Source organism: Lytechinus variegatus, chromosome 14 (assembly GCF_018143015.1).
Source record: "Lytechinus variegatus isolate NC3 chromosome 14, Lvar_3.0, whole genome shotgun sequence".
NCBI lineage: Eukaryota > Metazoa > Echinodermata > Echinoidea > Temnopleuroida > Toxopneustidae > Lytechinus > Lytechinus variegatus.
The window spans coordinates 15,963,965-15,987,367 of record NC_054753.1 but is presented as its reverse complement, the minus strand read 5'-3'; the positions used below and the strand labels follow the sequence as shown (position 1 = coordinate 15,987,367).

Here is a 23,403-nt window from a genome sequence, read left to right as displayed (position 1 = left end):
GATCTGGCCATCAAAAGCACAGTACTACAGTGTATCAAAGCACAACATAAGCAAGTCTGAGGGCAGTTTAACAAAGAGTTAACTTAAGTGTGACTTAAAAACATGCTAAATAAGCCCCAAAATGCACATGTTACAATACGTAATGTCATTGATTATGAGACAGATAGCGCACGTACCCTCAGCATGATCTGACCAGTGCGGCAAGGAAAGGCTGTACATGGGAATTCTAGTGCGTTTTTTTGTGAAGTACCCCCCCTCTACCACTGTATATTGTTGCATGGAGACTTTGATGATGGTTGCAATGAAATAATCCTGAATCTTAATCTTCTTATAGATGGCATTGGTGGAAGCATTGAAGACTTAATACCAATCCATCACATGCATGTTGTTTGTACAGTGAACAAAACAGGGATCTGCACTGCCACATGACTATTGAAAACTCGTGAAGCATTCATGTATATCACCATGTAATACCATGTGTCATTGACAACACAGTAATGGTGCGTGTCAGTAGCTTGTCCTTGATATAAAAGATTTTGCCTCGGTGCGTTAGAGCATTAGATGATCTCAGTCATTGAATTTAAGCTCCATCAAGGGAGCTTTGGTTGGATTAACACCAATTCAGAATGTTTTTGGAAGGTGTTTTCTTTGAAAAAAAAAACCTGTACAGGCCTGTCAATCATCATGAAGTTCCATTATCACACAATTTTTGATACCCACTACATTTCCATAATCATGTCTCCTGTTGATGATAACCTTGATTCTGAGAAGGCCCTTTTTCAGACCTCACCTTCAAGTGAGAGTATAAAGTGTATGATATAGTTCGTCCATGACATGATGTGTGCTCACTTTGGAGTATGAACATTTTAGCAGTCAAGTTTGAATTTTGATTTACTCCTTAAAAATACAATGTGGCATTTCTCTGTTGTCTGGGTTTATCTCATCTGTCAGTCTTTCTTATTCCATTTGACAGTTGTCTCTTTTTCCCCCTTTCGATACGTTTTCAACTTTCTTGATAGCTCCTTGCTAAAATCTCAAGGTCTTCTTGCCTTTTTTTCCTACTCATGTGCCCGCTCATCCATTAAGGGAAAAGACATATAGATGCTCATAGAAATTTTCCCCCCTGAAATGCTTGAAAGAATCATGTAAAATAAAAAATCAACCTTGTAAAATCTAAAAACTGCAACATTAACGCTTTCCCAATGTTTGGCCAAGTAGGTTGTGTAAAGTAGCCCCCTCCCCCTCAAAAAAAATGCCTTCATCCAATGACCCCCTTCCCTTCTCTGTGTCACATCTCTACATATCTGTCCACTTCAAGTATGGTTTCCAACCATTGTTCTGGTCTCTTCATATCACACAACACGCCACTTCCCTCTCCGTCTACTTCCTGTAATGGGCCTTTAATTGATCTTGAGAGTTTGTGGTGATGCACCAATCCATTATTCATGTATCCATTTCAGATTCTATTTTTTGGGGTTGAAACCGCCACCCGCCTCAAAACATGACTCTCCAAAATGAGCGAGATATCCTGTGATGAATATTGCATTCCTCTTGAAATCTGTGTGGCTTTTGGTGAGGCTGACACAGAAAAGATGACTGGGGTATCGGGAGGGGGTGGGGGGGGGGGTAATGTAGAGAAGGGACGGGGAACTGTCTACTATCAGTCATCGAAAAGCAATATTAATTGAAGAAAGACAAGCCCCTCATCAGGAGCTGTTATTTGTAATACATTTTCATTATTTTTTATTTTTCAAGATTTGTGGTCATTTTTATTTCAAGTAGGCCATAATCTAAGGATGCATTACACCCCACTAAATGTGCACTATCGGGTGGTAATAGCTCACTTCCAATCTTAATTAGAATCTTGGGGAGCATCTTAGGAATGGACTTGTTGGACAGTTTTATCCGAAAAAGTCCCATTTTATGTGACAGTTACCACCTATAGGCGTAGTAGCGGTGCTCCTTTATAGTCAATCATAATCAAAGAAAGTTGACAGGTCTGAAAACTTGTAAGACAAAAATGTCAATGAAATGCTACCCTAGTCCATTGAATGATTGCAACGAACCCTACACTGGTATCCCCTAAAACCTAAGACTATTCTGGAACCTCATTAAATCTTCTTAGTCAAAATAAAAACATCACATAAAAGCCAATCCTAATCCTATTTCGAGGGCCAATAGTAGCAGGAACAATTGCTAGGTCACTGTTTGGATGGTCGGTGTCCGACACAAATCTCCCAACTATGTCTTCATGTAGGCCTACCCCTTATAAATTTTCCTTGTGCATACTACCTGAGGCAGTTCATGTTTATATCAAGTAGCAGAGGGTTTTTTGTACCTCAAAGCTACATACCCTTGAAGGGTTGTCTTGATTTCCAAACCACTAAGCACCCAATTTCCTCACTAGATGAGCAGTGGCAGCTCATCATCATCATATCCCCCCTCAAGACACACATCTCTTGATCTGCTTGACGAATCCCTCAAAGGCAACATGAACCCTTGCTGATCTGCCAAGGTTGCGGATCCAGAATTAGAGTTGGGGATGACGTCAAGGTACGTGGCTCAGGGGGCCCCCGCGAGATGAGACCGCTACACCTTCTTTACCATGCCGATTAACCTGTTCAGGTTATCACACTAAAACACCCCCAATTTAACAAATTCTTGAATTGGATTTGACTTCTTCACACTTGGTGTTCTCGAGATAGAGAAACGGGGGCAGAAAGCAGTCTTTGAAAGTTGCCACAAATTGAAATTGTGGAATGATTAAGAAGCTGCAGAGGGGTTAAGTTTTCATGGCACTGATGTTTCAGCTGGGACTGGAATAATATTTCTAAGCAGTATAAATCACTTGGAGAGCGATTCTTGATGATTCATGCCTGTCTGGTGATGACTTTGAGATTTATAGACACTTTGGCAATGAGCTGAAAGTGATTTGATTTCAAGAAGTGTGAAGCTCAAGACATGGAAAATACAGGACTGTATGTAAATAGAACAGAGTCATAAACAGAACTACCAATCATTGATGCGACGAATTAAGATTGATTTTAAAAAGAGAGATTTTCATCAAGTAATGGGTTTATGCTTGAGTTTTAACCAAATGTTGTATTTGTATCTGTTAATCTGTTTATAGATGAATAGATAACTGGGTTTTTCTTTACTTTTTTTTTTGGGGGGGGGGGTGGGAAGGGTTAGTATATTACAATACTTACAATACAGGATTATGATTTTTTTTTCAATTTCAAATCATGTTGATTAATTTGGATAGACAAATACAGGCCTTAATGTCCAGCAGAAGTGCCACAATTATTGACTGGTATGTTCCTAATGGACACGATATTCACAACACAACTCAGCCAAATAATTGGAGTAGTTGATTCAAAGTTCATAACTTCTTTGCAAGAAAATGTGTTCTACAGCTGCATTTATTATGAAGCATTTATTTGATGCTGGTTGGCCAATTGAATATTTTGATAGTTACAAATCAAAGTCGAAGGCTGTAATCTTTTAACTTATTTGAAAAATCTATGAATTATTGAAGCATTTCTGTGATGCTGGTTGCATGGCCAATGGGCTGTTTGATATTTACAAATCAGAGTCTGAAGGCCGTGATCTCTTAAACTTCTCTTTAAAGGAAGTTTTGAACAGAGAGGATGCTGGGAAGAGGATGAGGGGGATTGTCTGCGATGATTAATTGCTTGCCTCCAACACGCCACTTGGTCGTCATAAATAAATGCTCCCTTATGGAGGCTTAGTCATCTCACACTCTGTCTGTGGGAGGCTTCATCAATCAGAGCAGATGAGCTCTGTTCCAATCAGCCCATGAATGACCAAACAATTTGTGAATCTGATCAAGAGGACTTGGGGAGACCAGGCACCCGTTGCAAAAAGAGTTGCGTTTAAACGCAAGTCAAAAAATCAATGGCAAGTTCCAAATGCGTGCTGTTGATTGGTTGAAAATCAAGTTGTGCATGATTTTAGAGTTGTGATTGATTGCAACTCTTTCTGCAACGGCCCCAGCTGTATAAAACATAATCAATACTAATCAATGCGTATTGATGTTATCACCAAATTTCATGTGACAGAAGTAAAAACTTGGCCAGCATTTTGTCCCTGCACTTCAGTACACACTCTGTATTAGACTGCTTTGGCCCTGTTGATTGGAGGGCGAATGGGGGGGGGGGGTGTTCATTGAGCCAGGCCTTGTTGTCTTTTCATCATTAAATTCATACACACTACAAACAAAGTGGAAGTAGTGTTAAAGAGAGGTTAGGATGGATGTGCCATTGGGCTTTATTCCTATTATAAATTCTCAAGAAGCAGAAACGTTCTTTTGGTCAGCTCAGGCTTGTTCCCAAGAAGTACAATACAGCATCCAATAGCAAAAAAAATTCGCAGTTGAATACAACCAAGAGACCAAAAATCAAACACAAATAAAAAAATCTCTTCTTTTTCAATCAATTTAATCAATTTCAATTCAATTCAATTTATTTTTCTCAGTATAAAAACAATATAAATAGTACAAACATGAAATAAATTAGACATAGACATAAATGAAGTATTATACTGAAAGGGTAGCAGCCAAGAAGAAGTTAACCTTATGTACGGCCGACCCATAGGTTGAAAATCAGGTTGCATTTAATTTGTAGACTTGCCTTTGATTGCAACTTTTTTCTGCAACCAGCCCCTAATTGTATTGATACCCCAGAGATCTGGGGCCCTGTTTCATAAAACTTGTCTTTATAACACATAACAGTGAAAAGCTACCGAAATCATTCAATCTGACTGGCTGGTGATTAACTTGTTATAGATACACTATTACACATTTGTTATAACACGTCTTTATGAAACAGGTCCTGCTTTGGTTCCATGACATTTGCTCCGGCGACAAGTGCTCTGATGGAAAAGCTGCACGTTAAGCCAAGCAAAGCCTAACCTCTAAAACTAAATAAACCCTAATCTTTACAGTATTCAGAACCAGAAGCTGTATTCCAATCCTAACCATGTACCCTCTGATATGTTAAGACCAGAGCAATTGTCGTGTTACCCCTGCTACTTCAAAGCTCTATTACAATCCTAACTCTAACAATATACCCTCTGATATATTAAGACCTGAGCAATTGTCGCAGGAGCAAATGTCGTGTTACCCCTGCTACTTCAAAGCTCTATTACAATCCTAACTCTAACAATATACCCTCTGATATATTAAGACCTGAGCAATTGTCGCAGGAGCAAATGTCGTGTTACTCCTGCTGCTTGATGAGAGGCTAATGAGGATAAAGCCCCTGTGATGGGGACTGGGCGTGGTCAGCGTGGTGATTAGGGGATTGAGAAATGGTGCCTCACTATCTCCCAAAGCTCTAATAATCATTATGGAAAAAATCATCCTCTTTCAAGATGATCTGTCTCTCATGTTCGTAGATGATTATGATGCTCTATTTTTTTTCATTTTCATTTGTTCTTTAGACTCTTTTGTTATTCTATGCCCGTGTAGGTGTCTTCCATCTGTCAATGTCACGTTTCTATTAATACTAATACTTCTCGATCTGTCTGTGACTGTCTACCCATTTCCTTCTTTTTTTATTAATTTTTTTTTCTTTGTTTCCATTTTTCCCAAAGATTGATTATAAAAATACTGTTGTGCTCAAAAGTTAGTGAACACCACCTCGAAATGCACTTCTTCATAATGAGTGTTGACTGTAGACAACAACATAATGCAATGTTCGCTGAGCCCAGAGGAATAACTTTTATTGAATGTAATATTTTATCACCTGACTTCACAAGTAAATATCTAAAACCTGACAGAACTTGAACACTTGAATATGTTCATTTTTCTGGTTGGGGTCCCTAACTTTTCAGCATCACTGTATTATTTTGTAGACACCCCCATCCCCTTTTCCCTCCCTGCATCAGCTGACAGTTACTCACCCCTCTAACTGTTGTCTCATCCCTCTAACTATTGTCTCATCCATCTAATCCTCCTAATTTTCACGACTGCCCCCATTCATTCATTCATTCATTCATTCAACTCACGTGTCCTTTTATAAATCTACTCCACGCTGTCCCCCCTCGGAATCCATTCAATGAGATCGATAATGAGAATATATGATTGTTGACAACCTAGTGTCCGAGTCTTCATTAGAAACATGCCTCGTCTTCATCTCTCTCTCTCATTTAATCATTTACCAACTCCTTTTCTTTCAATAGATACTATCTCAGTGTCTCTTTCCCTCCGTCTCCATCGTTATTTTGTTAATCTATGCTTCATCGTTATTCAGTTCCTTCCCCGTCTATATGCCGGCTCCCCACTAGGTTTCTATCTCGAGATTAATCTCTCTATTCATAGTCTATTTCATATTCCTCTGACTATTGTCTCTGTCTTATCTGAAGTTAAATCTCGTCTTCCCCTCCTCCCCTTCCCCGTTTTTCTCTGCCTCTCTCCCTCTTGCCTCATCCCCCAGCTATCCTCTTCCTATTTATATGTCTGTCTTTTGTTCTCTTTCTTCCACCATACAGATCTAGGGGTGGCCCATGCTTTAGTTCTCTACACACAATTCCTTTACCCCTTCACCTTCATTCTCCCTTAACATTCTGTTCTTTCTTGATGACCACTGTTCTGTAATTCCCTGTTAAAGTCTTTATAGGCCTACAGTGACAACTATGTTTCAGAAGGCAACGGGTAAATACATTAATACTAATCATGATGATGTTTTATTTACCCATGGTAGCCACTTCAGTTAAGAAATTGCTCTTCAGTACCTGCACATAAGATGTTATCATTACCCTTCTCCAATCTAAATGCTAAGCGCCTAGCAAGAAGGCAAAAGGTCCCATTTCTGTATGTCTTTGGTATGACTCGGCCATGTATCGAACCCACAACCTCCCGTTCATGGGGCAGGCAGTCAACCACTGAGCCACACCACTGGATTCTGTGACTCGTAGACATTGTATGGGAACCGCCAGGTTTCAGTAGGCAATGTGTTAATCCGTTGACTTCTATATTCTGTAAATCTCATTATGTTCCAGTGAGCGTTAACCTGTTGACTACAGATTTCTGTGTTTCCTACAGGATTTGTACATGAACCATTATGCTCCAGTAGGCAATGTGTTAACCAGTTGACTACAGAATTCTGTAAACTCACATAGAACTTGTACAGGGACCCCAAGACTTGTCTTTTCCAGCAACTACACGTCGATGAATGATGTGGAAGCCGGTGCCTTTGAAGGTTTTTCACAGATTCATGGCGCTATACAAATGTTGTTCATCATCATCACCTGGTTTTATTAGGTAAACAAATAGGACTGCTGGTTGACTACTGATTTCTGTAGCTACCATAGACGTTGTTCCTGGGACCACCACGATTCCGCCCGTCACTTTTCATCTGTCTCCATCCAGGATCTCCTTCACCATACCCCCTTCTCTTCCACAACTCCTGGAATCCCTCGTCCATCTGTAGATAGAAAGGATCATGAGTATTATGGGCAATGACAGCTTGGTGTGGAGAGCTCATTAATAACATGCCTGTTATACCAGTGGCTATAAAAACAATTCTGCGGTCATACCGCACTGTAGCTTGCTTTCTGTGTCCAGAGTATGGAAACACTATCTTGGCCTTATTTCTCATTGTGAGATTGATTATCTGTGTGCAAAGACAAGTAATATCCTTAATCAATCGATACTTCTCTCTTCTCTAATTAACATTAGCCCATTATTAATTAACTTTAGTTATGTCTATAAATTGAGGAAATATAGGGCCTACAACTCCATGATTACAAAATACCAGTGGAAGTCAAGTATGTGCTAACCTCATATCACATCATTAAATAGTTCTTGTTTGAATTTCTGTATCCAAAGCAATGATTAATTGCTCCAACTGTAGTTGCACACAGATCTTAAGTGTTGGATAGGCTTATTCGAAATTTCATTCTAGTGTATAATGCTCACAACTCTATTACATCAAATTATCTAAAACATTGATAAAATTCAGGAAGAAGAATAATCAAGTAAAGAGTTATTGATTTCTCAAACCATAATTATTATTTTTTTGTTACTTTATTTTCAGCAGAACGCCAATCATGAAGTAGATTCCTTGAGAGAAGAACTTGCTGATACCAACAAGAGATTAAGTCATATGAGCACCGATTCATCACCCACCACACCCGACAACGACCAGGATAACAAAGGTAAGAAAGAGGTGTGGCACTTACCTTGCCCCTCCCACTTTTCATCGATGAGCATTATACTTGATGTTCAAGGTAGCTTTTCGATTTGATCTGCATGTGTATTTCTTCCTCATTTTCCTTCTGTAACTGCAAATCTCAAGAGATATATTGTACAATCGATCTCAAATTTTCAGTTAATGATAAACTATCATGGAACCTTGATTGTGACCGGTTGTTATAGTTCAGATTGATTTGATCAATTGCCACTCTTTATAAGTCGGGTCCAGGTGGGTGTTTTATAATGCTGTTCGTAAGTTAAGAGAGACTTTAAGAATGACTGGTGAACCTTTCTTATGCGCTAAGTAATCACCAATGAACATTTAACAGTGAATATCATTTACCACAAGAAAGGATCACCAGTCGTTCTGAAAGTCACTCTTAACACATGAACAGCGTTATGAAATAGCGCCCCAGGAAGATTGTGCACTGAAAGTAAGGAGAGAAATCTGTTTTGCCTTTATAGAGATAAAATGATTTGATCCCGTAATTAAGCTTGACTAATCTGGTTGAGTACCTCTATGCTGAGAATGGAGGTTATAAATCATCATACATATCAATATGATTCTCATTGATCTTTGAACTTTGACCCTTGACAGAATGGCAGAAGCAACAGGACCAGCATGAACTGCAGAAGCTGAGAGACAAGTGCGCCAGACTGGAGATGGAGAACAAGAGTCTGCTCAAGCAGGTGGACGATGCTCACATCCTAGAGCAAGACCAGGATCAGGTTCCGACCGCTCAGGATCTCAAGATACAGCTGACCCAGACGGAACATGAGCTCGCAAGGGCCAAAGAAGCTCTCACCGGTAAGTCCTAGTCCTTAGTATCGCCTCAGGAATGTTGGAGGAGTTTGACGTTAACCTAACGATTTTCTTCAAATTCCTATGGTTGGTGAAAGGGGCTCAAAGTTTACTTCAAGTGGTGTGTTAATGGATGAAACGTGCCTTGATTATTGAGATCTGATTCGATCACATGTAGCACAATTTTAATGATCATTATTGTGTTTATCTCATTTTCCCATCGATCACAACATCATTGTGATTAGTTCACTTTTATCAGGTCTTCTTATCCATTATGATTAATGTTAGATGAACTCATTATTTTATTTACCCTTGTATTATGAGGGGATATATATATTGGAGCAAAATTACAAAATGGCATAGAAATATTGATATGAGAGATTACTATTGATTCAGTCTCCTTTGAAATTGAATGGAATGGTCCTTGGCATGAAAATTCTATTTGATAAATATTTCACATTATTGAAACAAATGTATAACATTTTATATCTGTCTTACTGCAGCAATGAAAGCAGATCGGAAGCGACTGAAGAGCGAGAAGGTGGACCTCCTGAACCAGATGAAGCAGCTCTACTGCACCCTGGAGGCCAAGGAGGAGGAGATGAGGGACTTCATCCGCAACTACGAGCAACGGATGACGGAGAGCGACGCCAGCCTGAAGAAGATCGTGGCGGAGAAGGAGGAGGTGGAGAAGGACCGGTGGGAGATCTTGAAGAGGGCGCGGGAAGCGGCCGAGAGGTCGGTGGCGCTCAGGGAGCAGCTGGATAAGAAGGAGAAGGAGAACGAGTCTTTGGAGGAAGAACTTGAGAAGGTGAGTAAAGAGAGGTGGTCTTTGAATCTTGAAGATGATCCTTGACCATTTACCAGGATGCTAGTTCAAGTTGATTAAAGAGCCTTTAGTACCTTAGAAAAAAAAAATACAGATTAAATTCAGTTTCTGGTAGGTAGAACAACATGTATACATATATGAAGTATAATGTTAAGTGCAATTTATCTAGTTGCCTATTGCATTATATGTGACCCTGAGTTAAGCTCCAGGTGCTGTTACCAGCACTTGGGGCATTCAAGAATTTAATCCTAGAACCAATTCACATCACCTGGGTAGAGAGCAGCACAATGTCCGTCAATTCCTTGCTGAAGGAAAGAACTTAGTAACCATTTGAGAACACTCTGCCAACTTTCTCTAAACCAACAGGTCAGAAGGCAGCTCATATCCGAGAGGAATGCCCCTCGCATCATGCTCAGCAATTCAAGCAGCGTCAACGACTCCATGATTCTTGCCTCTCACTGCCGAGACGGTTCCATTGGATCTGATAGCGTCCTCTCGCAAGGCCCGGATGCTGCCGACGTCAGCAACGCAGGATCGGACCTACCAGAGACCCCGCCCCTTTCAGCACGCAGCGTCCGTAATACCCATTCTTTCATATCAGGTGAGAATCATGATACATTCCAGATAAAACCAATTTCAAAGTTTCTTAACCAATTATGTCAACCAGAGGGATCCCTGTTTTACACATCTCGGTCATGTAACACAAAGGCTAGCAACCGATTGTATGGCTGGTTTTTATGGTTGATTGAATATTGTGATTCATGCATCAGTTGTAAAAGAAATGTTACTGATATCAATTGTATTGTGTTATCTGGTTCTGTGGCCTGTAACAAAAAGCTTAGGAATCATTGTAGAATAATTTTTTTCTTTACAATTGATTGCATTGACTACAATATTCAATAAATCGTGAAAATTAAGTGTATGATTAATCACTAATCTTTGTGTTACGCTGCCCAGGGCTGTCATGAACTGCGTACAGGAAAATTCATGTATGTTCTGTATAGAGATGAAGATAAGCAAGATTAAAGAGAAAATTGCTAAATTTAGATAGATCTTTCTGATCTGTGACAGAGATGCTTTAGAATTACATCATGAATGAAACTTCTGATTTACCAAAATGTGGATGGTCAGCATAGAAAATTATTTTTTGAGATTCATATCATGGCGATTCCATCCAAGCAGAAAATGATCAATTAACCAATGATGGTTAAACGACTGACTTATTAAGCTGTAAACGCTTTCCTTTTTACCTTTTATGCTCATCAATAGTTCAAGAATATTCAGGTAATATACCCTTGCTCAACAATTTTGTTACAAATTCTCATTTGGATTTGGTATGCATTTCATAGCATGCTTTTTTTTTTTAATTGGCTCAGGGAAGCAGCATCTAACTTATCAAAATCATTTAAACGTATTCAAAAACAAAAATCTAGTTCATTCAGATTCCCCCCGTAAAAAAAAATAGATAAAACTATCAGGAGCTTGGCTGCATAACCTTTCTAAATCAAATTCTTTAAAGTGATTGGTTAACATTGGTTTGACTTTAAAAAAATCTGAGCTAGAAGGCCACACTTGTCACCTGTGTCTGTGAAATGATCCAAAGATGAAGCCCAGAAAAAAAATTGCGTTCGAAAATGATTATTTAGTGCTTCAAAAATTGAAATGTTAAGTGACCGGAAACACCATCTTAATTTCATCCCATACACTTATGCGTACTATTTAGGTGTCTATAAGACGCCTATTTACAAAATCTGGGTTTGCCTTGTAGTTTTAGCTTTTCATTCTCAATAATGGTTGTTTTCAGGGTTTATTAGTTCTAATACATGCACTTGTACACATGTTTCATCTTGGTTTGAGAATTTTTTAAATCGGCTGCTCACAAAGTTAAACAATACCTTTAAGGATCATGGTTTGACCGAAATTAATGCTGTTCAAAACAGTTTACCATCATGATATACAGTTGAAATAAAGTCATGCGATATGTGATTGATATGATAATAAATGAAAGATATCCATTATCGATGACATGTAAGTTATTTGACTCACTTTGGTTTCTCTATCACATATCCGATTTCACCCATATGTATGATCAATGGTAACATTATATATATATGCATTGGTTGTTATAATCTCAGGAAGCAATTGGGGCTTGATACGTGAATGTGGGGGAAACATTCTTTCTAATTGGCCCCTTTTAAAAGTATAGTTACCTGCAGAGAAAAAAAGGAGGAGCATTTGCTATTTAATCTCTAAAATGTCAAAAAGTATTCTTGCGAAGTTGCAAAATAATAGCTCATGGAAATTATCTTTGGAGTCTATATAGAAAAAACATTTTGGGCTGAACAGAAGCAAGAAAGTTATTCCCCTCACAGATCGCCTCCCCCCGAACATTTGCTTTAAATTGCCATTTTTATGTTTAAAATTATTAAAACAGAAATTTTAAATGGATGAAACATCATAAGCCATTGTCTGGTTTTCTTCCGAAATTAACCCCCCCCAAAAAAAACAAACATACAAACAAAATAAATTTCAGCACTTTTCAACCAGTTGATTATTGTTCAAATCAAGGCTCATTTAATAGAATCAACCTCATATGGCAAAGGTACATGTAGTTGCAGCAAACAATTATTTCATGAGAAAGCTTTTAAAATCAAAGTTAATTACCACAATATTATCATACATCTAGATCTGGTACATTGAAATCAACTCATCTTTGTGAAATCATTAAATCTTTATAGCTGAAAACCGATAGTTCTGATAACTAACATAGAAAAGGATATGTGGGACAGTGTATTAATATTGCTTCGAAAAATAGGAATTCCGTGCTTATTTTGCAACTTTCTGAGCAATAAGGCATTTTCTTCCAGAGCTATTTGGCACATATTTTTTATATATCCATACCAACAGTTTGGTTGTGATTTCATTGGATTCTCTTCAAACTCATTTTGAGATCGTAACCACAACTGGTATTTATCTTTAATCGTGGAATGGTTGCATTTTACTGTTCGCAATACTTCTGAAAATCAATTCAAGTCAAATGATTTCCTGATGAAGCTATCATATATATATATATATGCCCCACAGCAGAGGCGGCGGAATATCAGGCTCGGACAAAGAAAGTGGAGGGGCACCTTTTGTCTGCCGAACAATAGGTGCCCCTCCACTTTCATTGTATGAGCCTGACAATCCGCCACCTCTGCCCCACAGGCCATGTTGCTTGGTTGCTTGCTTGTATTGCCCTATTTATTCTTTCAAAACATTATCCTGTCTTGTGTTAACATGCCCCCAGGTCCAAATAAAGGTAAATAATGATACATAATCATAGATTATAACAAATATATGAATACAAGATTGCCTTCTAAAATTTCAAGGAATGCTAAAACGTTAAATGAGGGAAATAATCTGTTTAGAGCAAGGGGATCATTTTTGTGGCTTTCATTTTGTGTGTTGCTGTGTTGTTATAAGCAATTCCATTTGTTTTCTTGCTGTTTGGCAATTTAAATTTCCCATGTAAGCCTAAAATTTAGTTTAAATTATTATCAAGAAGCAAATCATATCTGAAATAAAAAAGAAATAGGTGAAACAGACATTTTTATCCGAGCTGCATTTAGGTTTAGTTTCATTTGGTCTACTGCCAATTCGTCCAATTGCCATCTCGTCTACTATCATTTGGTCTACCATCAGTTCGTCCACTATCTACGTGGTCTAATTGCCATTTCTTCCACTCACCATTTCATCTAAAAGCCAGTTGGTCCAATAGCCATTTAGTCCATATACCATTTGGTCTAATTGGACTAGCAAAATGAATGAAAATAAAAGAGGTATTAGACCAACTGGTTATGAGACGAAATAGTCCTAGATGAACTGGTGATTAGACAAAGTGATGATTGGACCAAATGGGTATTGGACCCAGTAGCTGTTAGATGAAGTGTTGATGGACAGAATGGCATTAGACTAAATGAAGGTAGACCATGTGGTGAGTGGACGAGTTTGCACTTTACCTGCATTAAATACTTCTCTGTCATTGTCTTGTTATTTTTTGTGGAATATAATATATTTTTTAAATTCATGTGACAAAATCAAATAATTCATTAATATGTGTGTATTTAACATTTTTGTACAGTGCCCTATTTCATTCTTTTGCACTTCTATCTCTCTGATAACTCGCATACTTGCATTCTTGTTTTGTAATGCTTGCTTTGTTGTTCTTGCTCTGTTATTCTGCATTGTTTGTGCACTTATATTTACAAAACATTTCTCTTTGTCTCTTTCCCTCTCTCTTTTTCTCATTTTATTACCCACTTCATTATCAACATTCAAATTTTTTCCCAATCCACTTCAAACTTTACACGCTACAATGCACCTGTTTTCCTGATTGCTTCCTTCATCACAATCTTTGTTTCTTTTTCTACAATTTGAGTGTTTTGTTTACTCTTCCCTTTCCTCTGCAAAATATTCCCCTGAAAATGTTTGTAAATGCCTTGTGACATGATCTATGTGCAATTGTCATAACTGCCCACAAATCTCCAATGTTGCTATCTGGTTTCCAACAACTTATAAACGTGCCTTCAATTCGAAAACATGGCCTATGCAACCATTTCAAACATCAAATTCTCTTCATTTTCGTTCATAATGAATTTTTTGAAATGTTATTTCTGTATTATCTGATATCTTTATTTTTGAAATTTTCCACCAAAACGACACTTTGACCCATTTTAAATTTCCATAAAATCTATATGACCCAATACATTATTGAAAAATTAAAAAAAAATATGAAATGATCATTACTATCTGTGAAAACAAACTGGAACCCCCATTAAACCATAAAGATAATACTTCAGCCGACAGCGAAAGCCGAGAGTTCCTGCTGTCACCGGCCGAACATCTTTCCAGGTCTTCTGAAGAACTATGCAACATCGAAACGGCTTCTACAACATCGTCAAGGGAACGCTTCAAGAAGAGGAAACAGAAGAAATTCAACTCGCTCTCCAAGATATTTGGCAAGAAGAACCGGGCAACATTGGAACAAATAGTATTTGATGGTGAGTTCTGTAGCTTCATTTTATTCATAATTAGTCTTGATCTTGCTTTCCTATAACAAGTTTTCATCCAATTAAGCAGAAAATATTTTCAATATCTTTTTCCTCCGCAAACTGAGAAAGAAACCAGTTCATGAGAATAAAGGAATAATGAATTATTAATCTTTCCTTTGTAGAGATTTCTGTAAACACAGCCCCACTCACATCGTATGTCGTCAGATAATTCAGGCCAGTAAGAAGCTCAATCAAAGCTTGTTTTCCAAGCCTGCAAATTTGGGATTTTGGGGGCAAAGCACTTAGCTGGCAAGCAGTGAAATACACAACAAAAGTTGCACTGTTGTGCTTTGCAGCTTATAAGCTTTGATTGTCCATTTCATCTTTCGCTTTGGATGTGTTCTTTTAATAATCAGAGTTTTACAAAGATTTTAAGCTAGTTTTCAGTGCTCTATGATTCAGCTGTGTTACATTTGACTTTGTTTTTAAACAATAATTGATTTGTTTCCACAGACACAAATCTTTCAAGTTCAAGACACAGTAGCACCTTAGAGCTATTCTCATTGGATGAACAGGAGAAAGCGAGACTAGCTGAGAAATGCAAGTCAACGCCGATGTCGCAATGGAAGGCAAATATGGTTGTGGCATGGTTAGAACTCACAATGTGCCTTCCACAGTACAGCAAGGCGTGTGCAGAGAACATCAAGAGTGGCAAGGTAGGTAGTTCTATCCTTTGAGTAAGTGATTTATGGTGTCAGGAGTGGGATGTTAAATAAAACATTAGAAGAGTTGTCGCAAGGTCAGTCTTACAGAAATGGTAGCTTGGTAAGAACTCACAACGTGCCTTCCGCAGTACAGCAAGGCATGTGCAGAGAACATCAATAGTGGCAAGGAAGATAGTACTGCCCTTTGAGTAAGTGATTTATGGTGTCAGGAGTGGGATGTAAAATAGAACAATGGAACAGTCTGTCGCAAGGGCAGGCAAACATGAAAGGGGCTTGGTTGGAACTCGCAATGTACCTTTCACAATACAGCAATTACACATTCATTAATCGCTAGACTAATTACGAACTAATCAGAATTGTTTTTTTTCAAGTTAGTGATTAATCACTAACCCTTGTTTTACGGGGTCTTTTCCAAGAGAGCCGATAAGAACGGACTATGATTATCTTTTTTATCTCACTTTCAGGTTCTACTAGGTCTTTCAGACAGTGAGTTGGACACAGGGATGGGTGTGACCAATGTGCTTCATAGACGGAAACTCAGGCTTGCCATCGATCAGAACAAAGTGCCTAGCGAATGGTAAGCATTGACCAAAGAAGAGTCTGTAGGGCATTTTGGGGTTAGTTTCTCTGTGGGGGCATAGTGGTCTAGTGGTTCTGAATATCACCTTTTAAACAGAGGGTTGTGGGTTTGAATCCTAGCCATGGTGTGTTTTCTTTCAACAAGAAATCTATCCTTACTGTGCTGCACTCAACCCAGGTGAGGTGAATGGGTACCTGGTAAAATTTATTCCGTGAATGCACTGAATTCCATTGAAAAATTGAGAGCTCGAGGTAAAGCCAGGGTAATAGTAGCATCATCTACATATTGTATCTGCAAACCCTTTCACCTAGTCTTAACCACCACGCATCCTTTCAAATCTCTTTTCAGAAGATTCCCCTATATTTGTTTCTATATTAGTGTCTCTGCTGTCTTCACATATTTATAGAAGCCATCAATCAAATAAACAAAAATATCCCTATGTAACCCTTTACATTTCACTTCATTGGATAATGAGAAGGGAAAAAAGGAAAAAGCAGTGGTTTACATCAAATAGTTTTTTTTAACAGCTTATAGGGCAATGCTCTTTATCAGAGGGGATAATGTGTTAATTGATATCTAATTTGCATTTGACATTCTTATCTACCTGGGTCCATTTATAGCTACACTATGGTCCTTCAAATAATCATTGATCAAACAAATGTAACAATGGACACTTCAAGAAGTACGAAGACTTTAATTGTTTAGAAGCTCTTAAGGGCCTGTTAAAGTCAATGACACAACATTTGCTCCTGCGACAATTGCTATGGGCTTTATTTCATCTAAAATCTAGGAATATGGTTTGTAGGTTTACGATAGGGTATAATGTTAAATCCAGGGTTGGAGTTTGTCATTCGATTAAAGTGTGGAATTTATGGCAGAGCAATTGTCGCCGGAGCAAATGTCATGGAACCGCTTAAGTTATCCTATAAATACCAAAGCATTCTAGTGTATCATCATACTGATCAAGAGTTCTTTTCAGAGCTACAATCAGCCAAGAAATATAACCCAACAGTCCTTTTCAGGTCTATACATGGTGTTAACCGTAGCATAATTATCTTAGTTTCCTCTCCAACATGAAAACATTCAAAGATCATCTTAGAGGCTCTTGTTTGGTTGATTATTTCAAGATGAACCCTTTCCTTTTGTTCCTTGCAGCAAATTCCCCAAATCAGCTGATCTTGACCATTGTTGAGGAGCCAGTACTTGGTTGAATGCCCTTGATATAGGCCAGCACTTGTTGATCTTTGAAGAGTAACCCTTTTCCTTTTGTTTCTTGCAGCAAATTCCCCAAAGCAGCTGATCTTGACCATTGCTGGGTAGCCAGGACGTGGTTGAACGACCTAGGGCTCGGCCAGCACTCGCTGATCTTTGAGGCGGAGAGAGTGGACGGTCGGGTCCTATCGACCTTGACCAAGAGAGATCTAGAGAAGTACCTCAAGGTCACCAGGAAGTTCCACCAGGCTAGTCTACTACATGGCATTGAATTGCTGAGGATGCTCAAGTTCAACAAAGCTGTGAGTACTTACCGGTACAAATTTTGACCTGCCAGCCTCAAAACCACCACAAAGTAGCCAGGGAAGGTTCTCTGTAAATAGCCAAAATAATAATTTTGTTTGTTCAAAAATCAAATTTAAAACAAGTAGGTGCCACCAGGCCAGTCAATATGAATCAAAGGTGTTGAAATTACAAATGATGCAAAATAACAACAAAAGAAAAGAATCAAGATGTTGATTGCCAGATCGTAAAAAGCAGTGGCATCACTCGAGGGCACTTATTGCTTCCAAGGATTGTGAAAGGCACTTATCAAATTGATGTGATTTTCTCTTGTTCTTTCAGATGCTATCAGAGAGACGAACCCAAAGTGAGGACATTGATATGGATCCATTAGTCTGGACCACACAGAGGGTCATGAAGTGGGCCCGATCAATAGACCTTATTGTAAGTACTTCTCCCTTGACAATGTTAATGAGGAAAATAAAAGTAAAAGGAAGTTTTTACAGCGAAAAACAGATTCAAGAACATAGAAAATGTGTGGTCAAATGCCCTTCATTTTATGGCAAAGAGCAACAAAGAAGTCTTTGTCGAAAATTGTTGAATCAATGAATGACTTCAGACACAAATAAGGCCAAACAAGCAACAGCACACACCATTGGTAGAAGAAAAGAGAAATTGAAGGACAATAAAAAGAATATTGATATATCTGAGACAGAATGCACACTTATTTGGTATTGATTCATCACAAGTTTACTATTTTTAACGTATATTTCAGGAGTATGCAGACAACCTTGTCGACAGTGGTGTCCACGGCGCCCTCATGGTCCTAGAACCTTCCTTTGATTCTGATGCCATGGCCAATGCACTAGGAATCCCATCTAGTAAAAACATCATCCGAAGACACCTTACTACAGAACTCAACGCGCTCGTCCTACCAGCGAGGTAAGTTCTCCAAGGCATAGGATGTGTTCTATAATGATGTTTGTAATTCATGAACAACTGAACGTTTGACTGGTCCATGTCATCAGGTGCTAAGTCAGCAGTGCGTCCCAAAAAAAATCGAGATTTTATCAGATGAAAGAGGAGACTGAGCTTTACAATGATAGGTCATACATGTATTTCTGTTGCATTTGTTATTGAGTTATGATAAATCTTTGATTATTCTCTGTATTTATTTTTTTTGGTGGGACGCACTGTTTTGGGATATATATCATATAGCATAAGACATTGTCACCAGCCATGCGTAACACTATACGTAACTTTACGAACATCTTCGTGGAGTGTAGTTGGTCACACTTTTCAGGACCAGCATAAGCCCACAAAAGAATACATGGTGTACCATGAAACCACTACACTCCTTTTTCTTCATGGAAACCTTCAGAAGTTCCATCATCTTCATGGAACGGCCCAGAGGAATGTAGCATAGAGGCCTCCTAGACATGTCCTTTGATCTTGTGTTGTGTGCTTTACCTGCCTGGCATGGCTAATACTGTGAAGAATTGCTCTGAAATAAGTTTGAGTGGACCTATTTTTCACTAAACTCTTTTATCATTGGCAAGTCACCATGTAAACTGGTGATCCTTTCCTAGAAGCTTGAGCAACACCAGTGAGAATTTGCAGTGCATTTTTACCTCAGGAAAGGATTACCCAAAATGTTCGATATGTTTTCCCTGTTTTGGTGATGACATTTTAATTGTGTGTTCCCTCCATAACTTGAAGTGTGACTGCAGGGTACAGTAAATCCATGAAATATTCAACATATTTGTACATCCAATTCCCTGCTGGAATCCTGATTACTTGATTGCAGTACAGCCTATTATGTGTATCCGGTGGGTGTTTCAAAAAGCTGTTCGTAAGTTATGAGCATCTTTAAGAATGACTGGTGATTAGTGATCCTCTCTTGCGCTCTAAATAATCACCAATGAACATTTAATGGTCAATGTCATTTACCACAAGAAAGGATCACCAATTGTTCTTAAAGTCGCTCTTAACTTCGAATACAATCAGCTTAATGAAACGCCCCCCCCCACCCAGGAAAAAGAGGAGACAGACCATTTGATGAAGGTCCCACATAGAGTTTTGCCGTGAACGCTTTCTGGAACTTCCCCTTCAGAGTGTTCTTGCATGTGCTTCTTGAGTGATCCATTCAAGTAATATAATTTCTCCTCCTCCTCCTATCCCCCTCCCCCTTCCTGTGACTAACCCTTAACCTACAGAGCTTCCCTGCAGCCTGTCAATGGTACCATGGACGCCAGGCATAGGCGAGCCAGTTCTGGGGCGCTAGGCGGCGGAGGGTTCCAAAGGTCGTACAACACCAACGGAGAGGGCCGGAGTAAACCAACGTTCAGGGTGAGTTTGAATACAGGGGTTTCCACCAACTGAAATGAGAGTGATGATAGTGGAATGGTATCCCGCTTTTACATACCGCCTACCACATCACAGCAATGTCTCCAGACGTGTTACAGATTATCTGATTGATGGAATTGGTGCCTGGCCGCTTACATTGTATGCACACTCCACTACATGGGGAATATCCAAACAATGATGAATTCTTTCGGTCTTCCAAGCACTTTAGAAGACATTAGTTATTGGCTTTTGGCTTACCGCTACATTGTATGCACAATTTCCACTCCCTGTGGAGTATCCCAACAATAGTGGATTCTGTTGATCATCTTGCTGCTTTGGAAGATATTAGTTATATCCCCAGTCATCGTATTCTTGTTTGCCCATGAAAGATTATGCTCATTCCCCACTCCCTTTTAGTGTATTCCAGCAATAATGAAATCTTTTGATCCTCCAAACAAGAGCTGATCATGAGCAATTGAAAATCAAATCAAATCCTGGAACTTGTTTTTAATCCAAGTTTCATAACTTCATCCAGTTTTCATCCCAATTATTTTATAATTTCCACATTTCTCCAGTGACCAAATATACATGTACAAATAAAACTGAATTTAAAAAACAAATGTACAGATACCAAGGATTAAAATGAATTAATTATTAAATAGTAGCATCAAACTGGGTAAAAAGAGCTTTCCTTTTGAGAACATTGAAAGGAGTTTGAGGTCTCTAACCTACCAAAGTCCCTTCCCTCAAAATTGCTGAGGTGAAAATAATCAGGCTATCCCCTATATTTCAAAGCCATGGGTCCAATTAAAAACTTTTATTGAAGAGTCTTAAAGACCTTTTGAAATTCAAAGAAATTTCACAAATTAGTCCATGTTTTATAATCATGAATGATTAGAAATTTACATGACAACTTTTCTATTTTCCTTCTTTGTTTTTCTTTGATTGGATGATTGTGTTTGCATGTTTTATTTTTGTGTTGGTTTGTTTGTGCAGTGATCAGGATGATTGTTTAAAGATTGTGCAATGTATTGACCCAATGATTTCAAACTGTTGATTAACACGACAAGTTGATGTACAGACATGTTAATGTGGAGCGTTGTGGCCCAGTGGATTAGTCTCCAGGCTTTAAAACAGTGGGCCCTGGGTTTGAATCCCAACCATGGTGTATTTCCTTCGGATGCAGCTTTGATTTATTTTTATTTCCATTTCGTTTTTCTCCGCAGGGCTCACTTGGACGAGCTCTTGGACGGAAGCTGCGTCAGGATATGAACACTTACAACTCGAGCTTCGGCGCCATGCCTGAGCAGATCCGCTCTAAATCGCGAAGCCAGGAATTCAGCCAGGAGAGCACCATAGTATAGGACGCCCCCTTGTGACACACCTGGTGCATTCTTGCTCTGAACATATCGTGGTAGACTGACAGATATATTTTGCCTTTTGTGTGGATGAAAGAAAGGACTCCAGATTGTGCTATTTTTTATATGGAGATTACTAACGACAAACTCCGAAGGAATATTGAAAGAATATTGAAAGACTTGCCAGGATGGAATAAAACTTTACTTTTTGTATGGAGAGAGGAATGAATAATTAATGAACTCTGATGATTTAACAGAAGACAAGAGCAGAAGTTGAATCAGAATCAATTGATATACGTGGAGCATCATTATTTGTCTTCATGTCATAAGGGTCACCAACTTTGGGATCTTTGATGGCTTCTTTAGAATGATCCATGCTTGAGTTGCCAATTTAAAGATGGCTCTGATCATGATGTGATGAACGCAACCACGAAGCCAATGATGAAGGAGTGCTTTATTGTATCCTATCGTGCTCTAACTTGGGAGGAATACAGGAGAATCAAAGAGTCGTATGACTGTGAAATGGATTTAATAATGAAACCATGAAAGGTTCCCAACAACACTGAGGGATGCAACTAGTAGAGAGAATTCTTTAAATTATCTTCATTGAAGGCACTTACGTGTAGCTACATCGATGATCATTTACATTTTGATGATTACATGCAACACTTTTTTCAAAAGCGCTGTAAAGATACTCAAATGATTAAATATATAGAGATAAATAAATCTTAACAACTTACATGGGCAATTCCATAAGATAATCAATTAACATGTATGTATGTCGAACCCCCCATTATTCTCCAGTCTTGCATAACTTTCACTGCTAATTCTGTGATAATTTGAGAGCATTTAAAAAAAAATTCTTAAAAACTAGAAAATACAGATAAAGGAAAGTCCCAGGGGGCCAGACATAGATATTTTATGGAATTGCCCATGATTATGAATATTCAAATCATGAAATGATCATGGCACAAAACATCGTCATGGACTTCGAGAATTCATAGATGTGTTTGTGCCCCCAAAGAAAATTAGATACGTATTAGTTATCTCAGGATGTATTCATAGTCTTCATCTCCAGGTGTTTCATTGGACAAAATGTCTAATTCGGTCTTCTCTTAGACTTGTGATCCCGATACTTAATTCATCTGTACATACAGAGATCATCATCTATGCAGTTTATTAGTGAGAGTTGTGTTTGTGTGAATGATGATTTGCGGATTATTATATTTGATGAGTGAGTGAGTGTATACTGCCAAAAATAGTGGGTGTATTAAAATTGGAAATGAGGTGTTAGCGAAAGTATAACCAGGAACCGATTGCACAAAGAGTTGCACTTGATTGTTACTCCAAAAATCGAATGCAACTTGATTTTTCAACCACTCAGATGTGGACATTTAGGATTAATTCATTGTTTGCATTTCTTTCAAATTTCACTTTTTGTGCAACTAGCCCCCGGGCATTGTTTTAATAGCATTCTTTAAGAAATGTTATCAATCTACTGAAATCATAACCAACTGTTGGTTAATCTTGTCATTGAAATTCAGCATTAGTTATCGATGATAAGCTTGTTAAACAGATCCTTTGCGTGTTTGGCTTAGGAACATGTTAATTGAATACTGTATACGTTGTGTTGACACATTAATGGTAAACAATAGTTAATATCAATTGTAAAATTGAAGTAAACATTCAGAAAGATTCAGCTATATTTGATTAATCTTGATTGTTGAAAAGTAATAAAGATATAACAATTTTTTCTTTGTTCAAAAGAGGGTGGGATTTTTTCTTTAAAGTTACCTTCTATTTTATCATAAAGTGAATTTCATAATTCTGTAGATTAATTCTGGAACATGTAGAATATGAAATCATTGAAAATATTGAGATTTTGAATATTTGAAATTAAAAGTAACAAATTTTTAGGTCACAGTCATCTAATTACTTGGTGTAAAGATAGAAATATTCTCAACTTAGTGTTGACCTCATTACATTGAAATTACAGTCATCAAAATAGATATATGTAT

The 23,403-nt window shown here is 38.2% G+C and overlaps 1 protein-coding gene across 9 annotated transcripts in view; it reads left to right on the top strand.

Annotated features, from left to right (window-relative positions):
• Positions 1-22,723, top strand: part of LOC121427521 (kazrin-like) — a 34,204-nt gene extending 11,481 nt beyond the window's left edge. For 3 of the 9 annotated variants that reach the window (XM_041623957.1, XM_041623965.1, XM_041623966.1), the window contains exons 3-15: positions 8,061-8,181; positions 8,817-9,026; positions 9,524-9,831; positions 10,216-10,450; positions 11,119-11,133; positions 14,679-14,891; positions 15,396-15,598; positions 16,072-16,184; positions 17,467-17,701; positions 18,024-18,125; positions 18,457-18,623; positions 19,898-20,030; positions 21,254-22,723. In XM_041623957.1, the coding sequence (XP_041479891.1) occupies positions 8,061-8,181; positions 8,817-9,026; positions 9,524-9,831; positions 10,216-10,450; positions 11,119-11,133; positions 14,679-14,891; positions 15,396-15,598; positions 16,072-16,184; positions 17,467-17,701; positions 18,024-18,125; positions 18,457-18,623; positions 19,898-20,030; positions 21,254-21,391 (2,193 nt within the window). In that variant the 3' untranslated portion in view covers positions 21,392-22,723. Of the gene's footprint in view, positions 1-8,060; positions 8,182-8,816; positions 9,027-9,523; positions 9,832-10,215; positions 10,451-11,118; positions 11,134-13,138; positions 13,151-14,678; positions 14,892-15,395; positions 15,599-16,071; positions 16,185-17,466; positions 17,702-18,023; positions 18,126-18,456; positions 18,624-19,897; positions 20,031-21,253 lie in introns of all 9 variants that reach the window. The other 6 variants (XM_041623958.1, XM_041623959.1, XM_041623963.1 and 3 more) reach the window with 6 other exon arrangements.
• Positions 22,724-23,403: the final 680 nt, after the last annotated feature.